General features: G+C 59.9%; 1 protein-coding gene across 3 annotated transcripts in view; it reads right to left on the bottom strand.

Annotated features, from left to right (window-relative positions):
- Positions 1-1,961: 1,961 nt before the first annotated feature.
- The window catches only part of MGAT5B (alpha-1,6-mannosylglycoprotein 6-beta-N-acetylglucosaminyltransferase B), a 75,640-nt gene continuing 68,520 nt past the window's right edge, over positions 1,962-9,081 (bottom strand). For all 3 annotated transcript variants that reach the window (XM_026068564.1, XM_026068566.1, XM_026068565.1), the window contains 3 exons: positions 4,457-4,531; positions 3,860-4,131; positions 1,962-2,577 (listed from right to left, as the gene is read on the bottom strand). In XM_026068564.1, coding sequence (XP_025924349.1) covers positions 2,379-2,577; positions 3,860-4,131; positions 4,457-4,531 — 546 coding nt within the window. In that variant the 3' untranslated portion in view covers positions 1,962-2,378. The remainder of the gene's footprint in view (positions 2,578-3,859; positions 4,132-4,456; positions 4,532-9,081) is intronic.

Below are 9,081 nucleotides of genomic sequence, written 5' to 3'. Positions count from 1 at the left end.
CGGCAGCAACTCCAGCTCTCGGCTCATCCTGCGCAGGGTGCGATGGTCTCGCCGCAGCGGGTTTGCAGGCTTAGCCGGAGGAGAGCCCAGCGGGAACAAGGAGTGCGCCGTATCCCGCCTTCCCGGGGCTGGATCCCCAAGATCCCCTCCAAGAGCGGGTCCTTCCCCAGCCTGCCCATGTCATTGAGCTTGCGAGGCAAGGGGAAACCAAGGCACCGGCACCCTGGGGTCTCCAAAAGGCATCTCAACGCCAGGGGCTCTGGCTCCAGCAAGCAAGCGGGTGCTTTTGCCTGTGTCCCCTTTGCCCATGTCCCCTCAAGACTTGTCCAGGTCACACGGGAAGCAGGTTTGAACCAGACATTCAACGTTCGGACTGGTCAGCCCAGCCCAGGGTCAGATCTCTCCATCAGTCACCTTGAGCCAGGTGGGGAGAAACCCCCGGGGACCCAGGACCACTCCACCGGCCTCCACTTCTGGGCTGGTGCAGGAGCTTGTCCATGCACGTGGCTCTCCAGCTTGGGTAGCGAGCAGCTTCGATCCCTCCAGCCCTGCAAACTTCAGCCGGGTGCCCGGAGAGAAAGCGAGGAGTCAAGCAGGGGAGAGGCTGCCAACGGGGCAGCTAAGGACAGGTTGCTCCAGCAGGCAGGAAAGGGAAAGAAACAGCTCTTGCCCTTCCCAGTCCTGCCGGTTTTCCATGCCGGAAAGCCTCCCCTGGAGCATTGGCGAGCCGAGACCCCGGCTGCCTGTTTTGCGCCCTCTCAGCTGGATGCGACACCAGGTTTCTCCTAAGAATACACCTTTTTTTTTCCCTCAGCAAGGTTTTTAAGGTCTGGGATGGAGTTTCTAGTCTGTGACTTTCTAGACACACGTTCCTACAGCACTTAAGCGTCTCCCTATCAAGCGCTTGGTGGTTCTCCAAACCAGGCACCTTTCAGAGTTCGGTCTGAGCCACAACCCGCCAGCAGCAGGGTCACGCGTGCAGCCCCGCRCGGCGGGGACCCTGCAATACCAACCCGGCCTGCTCATCCCAGGGCTCCAAAACCGCTGCTAAAGCAGCCGGCGGGCGCGCTAGCAGAGGAAACGCGAGCAGCACCGAAAACTTCTCGAAAGCGAGATGAGGAGCACGAGGAGAAGTTAGAGAAGGGCAGGCGGCGATGGCAGACCGTCGCTGGGTGCTCGCCTCCTCCCGTGGCTGCTCGCCAGGGCTGGCGCTGCTGAGGCTCCAAAATTTGGGGAACAACATTGCCTCTTCAGCTGCCGTGACTTACACCCCCTCCCCGGCTTCGGTTTAAACCAGCCGGCAATTTATTTTGGCTGCCGCAGCTGCAAGCACAGCCCAAGGCCCGGGGCACGCTGTGGCCGTGGGCTGCCGGCAGCCCCGTGCAAGAGCCCGGTGCGCGGGCCAGATCCACGCTACGGCTCGCTGCAGCCTCCTCCGGCAGCCCAGCGCCGTCTCCCAGCCCGATGCAGCCCCTGGGCCGAGCTTTGAGACTCCCCCCTCCATCTCGGGGTAGCTYTTCGCTTTCGCTCGCGGATGCATTTCTTTTCCGCGCAGTCCCGTTTGGTCCCTGGGGGATGGCCCCCGCCACGCTCTTCCCAAGTCCCTCCTTCTCCCCCAAAATGCCTTATGCATCAGTCGCCGGGGACGGTACAGCTCCGCGCGCCCCAGCGAGGGGGCAGCCGGGGACCCCTGGGTGCCCCGCGCGGACGCAGGACACGGCGCAGCCCCCTTCGTCCCCAGGGCAGGTGACGGACTCCCCCAGGAGATGGGGCTGCTCTTGGCTTCTCCCACCCTTCCTGAGCTGCAGGGACCATCCCGGCTTGGGCACCAGGATCCCATCCGTGGTCCAGAGCCGCTCATCCCACCCCGCGCCCCAGCGGGGACCCTCAGCATCCCGCCGGACCTGCCCGAGCCCAGCTCTTCCCAGTAACTCCTCAAAGGACTGGGTGTTGTCTCCCCTTTAATTTACCACTTGTTGGGATTAAAAATAAATAAATAAAACAACCTGGGATGTTTGAAGAGGATGAACACCCTGAAACTGGAGTCTGCTGGTGCCTCGTCCCGCTGCCAGGAAGGGGGGAGGGAGGCCCCCACCCRCCTCCCCTCTCCCGGCCACCCCGACCCAGCGCCAACACGGTCCAGGTGGGTTTGGATGGGGAAGGATGACGCGCCTCGAGGAGAAACGGAAAGAAACGTCAGGACATGGGCATTCACAGTCAACTGGCAGATGAAACAACCCACGGAGTCTGACATCCACGGCTCACCGTGAGCCTTCCCACGGCAGGGACCCGTCCTGCCTCCTGGGCTATCGCAGAAGCTTCGAGAAAAAGCCCCTCGTCGCACGCCGCACATTGCACCACCCGCCGCCGGGGCCACGTCACAAGCAGTCCCTGCACAGAGCCACTTGTCCTTTCCGGTAGTCGCGGCAGGGGCAGAGCCGCCGGTACTTGGTGTTGTAGCCGGCGCAGCTGAACAGCAACGGCTCCTTCTGGAGGTAGCACTCGTGGACGTTTTCAGCCACCGCCGGGTAGAGGTGGTTCATCTCGTACTCCGTGCTGTCGCAGGTGATGCTGAGCCTGGGGACAAACACAAGCGTGGGTCAGTTGGGCCGCGTCCACCCGCTCTCAAGGYGGGGAGGGCTGCCGAGCGCTTCGTTAAAGGGTTTTTAACGCTGTCCTGTCCTTCCTGGAGCGTTTCCTTTGCCAAGTGTTGGGCCAGCTCTTTGCTGCTTGCACCAGGAACCGCAAGCGCTGTGTTTGGCAGGGACGTGAATGCCTCTGATCACCCTGAAGGACCATGCAAGACATGGGTGACCCTCACAACTCAACTGTGCAACTCGGAGATCACCTCAACCTTCCTACAGGACATAGATGACTCGGGAAATCACACGCAAAGCCCAAACACTGCCATCAAAATCTTTTATGTTCCCCCCCAACCAACAGACAGAGCTCCGTCTGCTTTCTGTGGGAACCTCCAAGAGCAGTTTTTGGCCCCTAGAAGGACACAAGTCAAAAGGAAGCACGTTCCGGAGGCTGGCGTGTCCGCTGCTAGCAGGGATCAGCCGGCAGAACAGCGTTGGGCTGGCGTCAGCAACCTCCCCCGAGAGGCAGGAACGCACGGCACAAATCTCAGCTTCTCTCTCGCTCCCTCCGATCCGTGCTTGTGTCTGCAGATGGAGCTGCAGTGCTGGAATTGCCTCGGCTCAGCCCAGCGCCCAAGGCGTCTCAGCACCCCTCGGCCCTCTCCGGCAAACTCCCACCTCAACCGGTGAGAGAAGCAGCGATTTCCCTGAAACGGCTCATTTTAAAGTTTGCAGCGGGGGGTCACGAAGGGGGAAGGAGTGGAGAGAGTGAAATCCAAGCTGCGGCTCTTAATTTATCATATAAAAATGTCACGAGGACTCAAACTGCCTGCCTGACCAGCGTGACAGAAATGGTAATATTCGCGTTTTAATTGTCCACAGAGCAGCACGGAGTCTGGTGGCAGATTTACACTCTATTAAAACTTCGCCGCTGTGTGTTCAAAACGCAGTTTCATAGAGGAAGATATAAAAAAAGAAGAGAGACGGGGAGCGAGCATGCACGAGGCGGAGAGAAGCAGGGCGGGAGATGGAGGGAAACGCGCCTGGAGAAGCCATCGGCRGCTCTGGAAGCCAGAAGCTCTCCAAGGCCAAGGGGTGCAGCGTCCCGCGCACGTCGCCTGGGGCACGAAGGCCACCTCGGCAGCCCTTCACCACGGGGGACACCAGGACACCGGCCGCTGGGGACGCCGGACAAGGGGGACCGCCGTCCCGCACCCCGCTCCCTGCCTTCCCCCACCCGCCGCCGGGGCCGCGCCGGGCACGGTGGCCGCACTCACTGGAGAAACACCTCCTTCTTGTTGAGGAACCTGAAGAAGGTGGGCTCGCAGACCAGCCCGCGCCGCTGGCAGGTCTCGGTGCAGGTGTGCCGGCCCTCCGACACCCACACCTGCAGGGAGCGTGTCGGGGGCCAGGTGCTGCCACCGCCGCCCCAGCCGGCCTCGGGCGACCACACCAGGTGGGTGGCGTTGGGGGCCAGGGCCAGCGGGCTCCGAGGGCTTTGCATAGCAGGGCTCTTGGCCGCGGGAGGCGACGGCGYGCCGCAGAAATCCTAGGCGGGAGAGAAGACGGGGGTCAGCGAGCGGAGACAAGCCCGGGAAGCCCAGGCAATGGTTTGGGGCGCTGAGCRTGGGCTTCAAAGGTGGAGGTCTCCTGCCCTGCAAGTAGGACGGGCATCTCCAACCATGGGAGCYGGAGGCATCCTCCTCTCCCGGTGCTGCCTTGCTCCCTGCGGCAGAAACGCCCGCACTCCGCCGCGGCGCCAGAACCTCCCAGCGCCCTCCGCCAACCTCCCCGGGCTTTTTTGGCCCACGACACCCCTCCAGCCCCAAATCCCGGTGCTCTCCGCGCCCCTCGCCACGAGGACCAGCGCCGACCTGGTGCTGAATGTAGGCGTGGATCCGCTCCAGCATCCCCTCGCAGGTGTACTCRTAAGGCAGGTAAGGGTCCACCTGGGAAAGAGGGAGAGGGGCCCGTAGCGAGCGGGGAAAGCCGTGCCCTTCCCCTCGGCCGGCAGGACCCGGCGCCAGCAGAGCCCCCGGGCGCGAGTCCCGGCAGCGCCGGCACCGCTGCGGCGCGGCGACAGGGCTGGCGTAAACGAAAGCAAAGTGGGTTTCCCGCTGCTGGCTTAAATAGGCGAGTTTTCCTGCCCTTTCGTTTAGCGCCGGAGCACAGAGAGGCGGTAAAATCCGCTCGGTTCCCGCAGGAATCGCCCCTCGTAATAACAACCGATAACGTGCACGGGCGCCGCAGGGCTCAGACTCGCGGTGGGGTTGGGAAATCTTTGGTCCAACTGGGAAGAAAGCTAAGATGGAAAAAAATCGCAAGAAAGCAAGCGCTCGAGAGAAGCGGGGGGAAGGATTAACTCGGCTCCAGCCCAAGGAGCGGTTAAAACAAAGTCATCCTGTTCCATTTGGATGTGACTTTTTGCACTTTTCAGGCAGCCAGACCTTCCAAAATGAAAAGTTGAACCATTTCAGCCCAACAAAGTTTCCACCAGCTCAAAAGACTTTGCTCCAGCTTTTGCTCCACGCACAGAACTTAGCCCAAGTCAAGCTGTTGGGCTTGGTGCTCCAACCGCTCCAGAGCCATCACACCCCGGCAGAAGGTTGTTCCCAGGGGTCTCCTCGCATCGCGAGTACCGGCAGCCACCAAGCCGGCGGCTGCGCGCGCACGATGCCGGGGCTCCAGGTTCCCACCCAGACGGTTTTCCCGGGCGTCCCCGGAGCTGCTGCAAGCGCCGCGCGCCGGAGCTGGCGGTGACGCCGGCGGCAGACGCTTGCCGCCATCTGCTAGCGGGCGGCGCGCGAGACGGGAACCCCGGCGGAGGCAGCGCGAGCGGCCGCCGGGCAGCTCCTGCCCTTGGGGCCCRTCTCCTGCTCCCAGAGCAGCGCAACTCCTGAAGCCCGGAGAAGCGCAAAGAGATCTGGGAGAAGAGCCTGGTGGGGCCTCTCCGCACCCGGCAGCAGCGGGATTACATCCGCGTCTCGCTCGGAGCAAGCCCTCCAGGTACTGCTGCTGCAGCAGCGGGAAAAGCCGAAGCTTCTCAGAACATCTGGAATGAGGTGGCTCTTCTCCGGAAACACCCAAGCAACCGGAAAGCCGGCACTTTGCCCCAAAGAACCTCTGCGTTATTAACRTCTATTGCAAAATCAGCAATAAAAAAAATTAAAAAAAATCAGTGTTTTTCTATCGTTAGCGTTATCGTTTTCCCTCCTCCGCCCCGTGGGCCGTTTGCTGCTGCTCTCGGGGGGGGGGGGGGCAATTTGGAAGTCGGGAAAGTTTCGCTCCCGCCCGCAGAAACCTTTCGCCCCCGGCACCACGCAGGGCGAAACGCCCTCGGCACGGAGCTCGCGCCTCCGCCGAGACCCCCAACCCCCCCCCCGAGCATCCCGGCCCCGGGGGCGGCTTTGGGCGTGCGAAAGAGGCGAACAAATCCTGCCTGCTCCCCCTGCCGCCTCCCCGCTCCGCTGCTATTTATACCGAGCCGCCGACAGCTCCTTCCCTCGCGCTCCAGACACCGGCGTATTTTTAGCTCGGGTTACGCAACGTCTCCGGGAGCCTCCGCTGCGCCTCCCTCCCGCAGCAGCGACCCGACGCGCAAAGCCGCCGCCGGCCTCGGCCGCCCCCCCGCTGCAGGGATTTATCCGCTTTCCACCGGAAAAAAACCCAAAAAAACAAAAAACCCCGAAAACAAACAAAAAAACCCCGCGGTCGCCTGTGCTTTCCCCTCCGGCGGCCGCTCGGGCAAGGAGGGAGACGGGAGCCACCGGCGAGGCGGCGGCCGGAGAGCCCATCGGCCGCGGCGGTTTTCCCCGCAGGTCTTCTCTCCGGCACAACCGATTTTTTTTTTTAGGGAACTTTCCGCCCCGGAGAGAGAGGTTTTCTGGCTTTCCCTTATTTCTTCTTTCTTTCGGGGAGACTCTTTGCAAAGCAGCTCCTCCGCGCACGCAGCTGGGAAACCGGGAATGGGTTTGGAGGAGCCGAGCTGCTGCACGCGCATCCCGGGAGCGACGGGTGCCCGCTGCGACAGCCGCCTCGCCCCGAAACGCCGGGGGCCATCCGGGCTCCCGAGCCCCCCGCGGGGCAGGAAAGCGCCGCGGGCCGCTGCCTCCGGAGCCCCCCAGGTGCCRGGGGAAGGTGCCTGGGAATGTTTTATTTGTTTGTTTGTTCGTTCGAATGGTTTCCCATCAGGAATCCCAGCACGGAAGAGAGCAGTCTCCCTCACTCGAGAGGGAAAGAAAGAAGGAAAAAAAATATATATCCAAACGTCATCGGACAAATAAGGAGAAAAATAATACAGTTGTCTGCCAGCGTGTAGCAGCAGGCTGGGAACGCTTTAACCAGCTATTTTCACCGCGATGTTTAATATGCCATTCTTCCAAGCATAGTCTGAAATGTATAATTTTCCATTATATTCCTGTATGTTTGACTTTAATATAATGAAGCCTTCTCCCTTCGCTACCCCAGAATATTGGGTCTATCAAATTGCTTGCGTGGGGACTATTTTTGACGACGGAAAAAGCCGAAGCCCAGGAAAATGACTGTGCCCGAAAAGCTCCTTCCTTCTCTCGCCTCTAACCTCCGCCTGAGAGCGGTAATTCATCACCGGGCCAATTCCCCCGGCGTCGCCTTTCCTGGCGGGCTGCAATTTGTCTCGTTTTCCTCCCCGTTGGGCTGCGGGCGACCGAGCAGCGGTGCGATCGCTGGCGCAGGTGGCCTTGCTGCCTCTGCTCGTCGACTCTTCCTTACGCACAGGGCAGCGATCGGAGCAAGCAGGGAAACAAGGAACCGCCCGGAGCGGGGGCAAGCGGCGCAGCCCGGCTTTGCCGCGAGCATTTCGGAGCGCTCCGACGGTGACCCGGAGCGGGTGCCGCTTCCCAAGGGGGGACTTTCTGGCTGCTCATTAAAATTAAATTTAAAAAAATTAAAAAAAACACATTGCAAACTCCAGCCACGTCCGAGCCACAATTCCAACCTTTCTCAAGAAGGATGAGGTTTCTTCCGAGCAAACCTAGGCTGGCGCACGGAGAGGGACGCCTGCTGAATCTCAGCTCCCGCACTGGCCAGGCGCGCAACGAGCCCGGGTGCCCCAGCCCTGGGGAGACGCAGCTGGCACCCGGGGGGGCAGGAAAAAAGACAAGGACACCCGAGGCGATGCCGAGAGAGACGCAGGCGAGGAGAGCGGCTGCTACTGCTGCCGAGAGGTGAGGGCAGAGGCCGAGCAATCCCCGCCACCAGCTTGGAGCTTCCCTGGGCGTCCCCACCCCCGCCAAAAAAAATAATTACCAGGTTTTGATTCAAAGTTGCAAAACTAGAGCTGTGAGATAAGTGATTTTTCAGCAGAACGAGAATAGAATAGAATAGAATAGAACAGAATAGAACAGAATAGAATAGAGAGTTTCAGGTCGCTTTTCTATTTCCAATGTTTTTGCACACCAGGAAGGAGAAAAATGCTTCGTTTCAGGTTAGGCAACGTGTTTCGTCTGGGGAAGCAGAGGGAAACGCATCATTTCAGAGAGCGGCGTGCTTTCCAATAAACTAGCAGGACGCTTTCAAGCAAAGATATGCAGATGGGAGACAAAACCACGCTAGTTTGTTCCCGTAACGCTGAAATGAAACGTTTCGAGTAAAATAAATAAATAAATAAATAGACAGAGATTACGCTGCAACGCAGACAAATCTGCCAAATGCTCTGATAACAAAACGCACCATTTTTCCCTGGGGGAAAAAAAAAAGGAGTCAGTAAAAGAGATTCTCCGAGCCCCAGTACCCGGCTGAGAACAGCAACATTAAACTGCCCAGCTACTGCTTTCTCCCCCTCCTCTTGCGCTACATTTGTTTTCCTTTCCGGCCGTAGCAAACATTATTCTGAAGACAAGACACCGAGGGATTCCCGAAGCAAAAGCCCATAATAAGGCTCTTAAGCTTGTAAGGTAGGTCAATTTTCAGGCTTAATTGCCTTGATGGTGTCTCTAATAAAGCAGACCTTTCTATTAAAAAAAAATAAAAAATAAAGTTGCTGCGAGCTGCTCATGTTCGCTCCCTCTTCTGTTTCCAGAGGATTTATATATCGTCTTTGAAAAAACAGCACAGGCGCGTTACGGGATTAACCCAGGACACCGCTTCCCGGGAAGAAATAACTCGCCGCCAGAGTTAGTGCGTGTTTTAAAGGGAAGCATGACATCGGCTGCTGCTTTTATTCATTTGAGGTGATTCAGTGCTGAAATCCCCTGGAAGCCGAGGGTAATTGCAGGGGCTTAACTGCTTTGCGGGGCCTGGGGAGCCCTTCGCCGAGCAGCGCCCGGAGCCGGGGCCAGGAGGGAGCCCGACGCCTCATGCCGAACCCCGGGGTCCGGCACCCGCGGGGGAGCCCGGTCCTGCAGGGCACCGCCGCACCGCCCCTCCGAAAAGAGGCTTTTTTGGGAGGCGGCACCGCAGTCCCCTGCGGCTGCAAGCGCCGCTGCTGAGACCCGGCACGCTCGCTGCATGCCAGGGCAGC

This window comes from Apteryx rowi, unplaced genomic scaffold (assembly GCF_003343035.1).
Source record: "Apteryx rowi isolate R43461 unplaced genomic scaffold, aptRow1 scaffold_275, whole genome shotgun sequence".
Lineage (NCBI taxonomy): Eukaryota > Metazoa > Chordata > Aves > Apterygiformes > Apterygidae > Apteryx > Apteryx rowi.
Note: the sequence above shows the minus strand (reverse complement) of the source record. Positions and strands in the feature narration are given on the sequence as shown.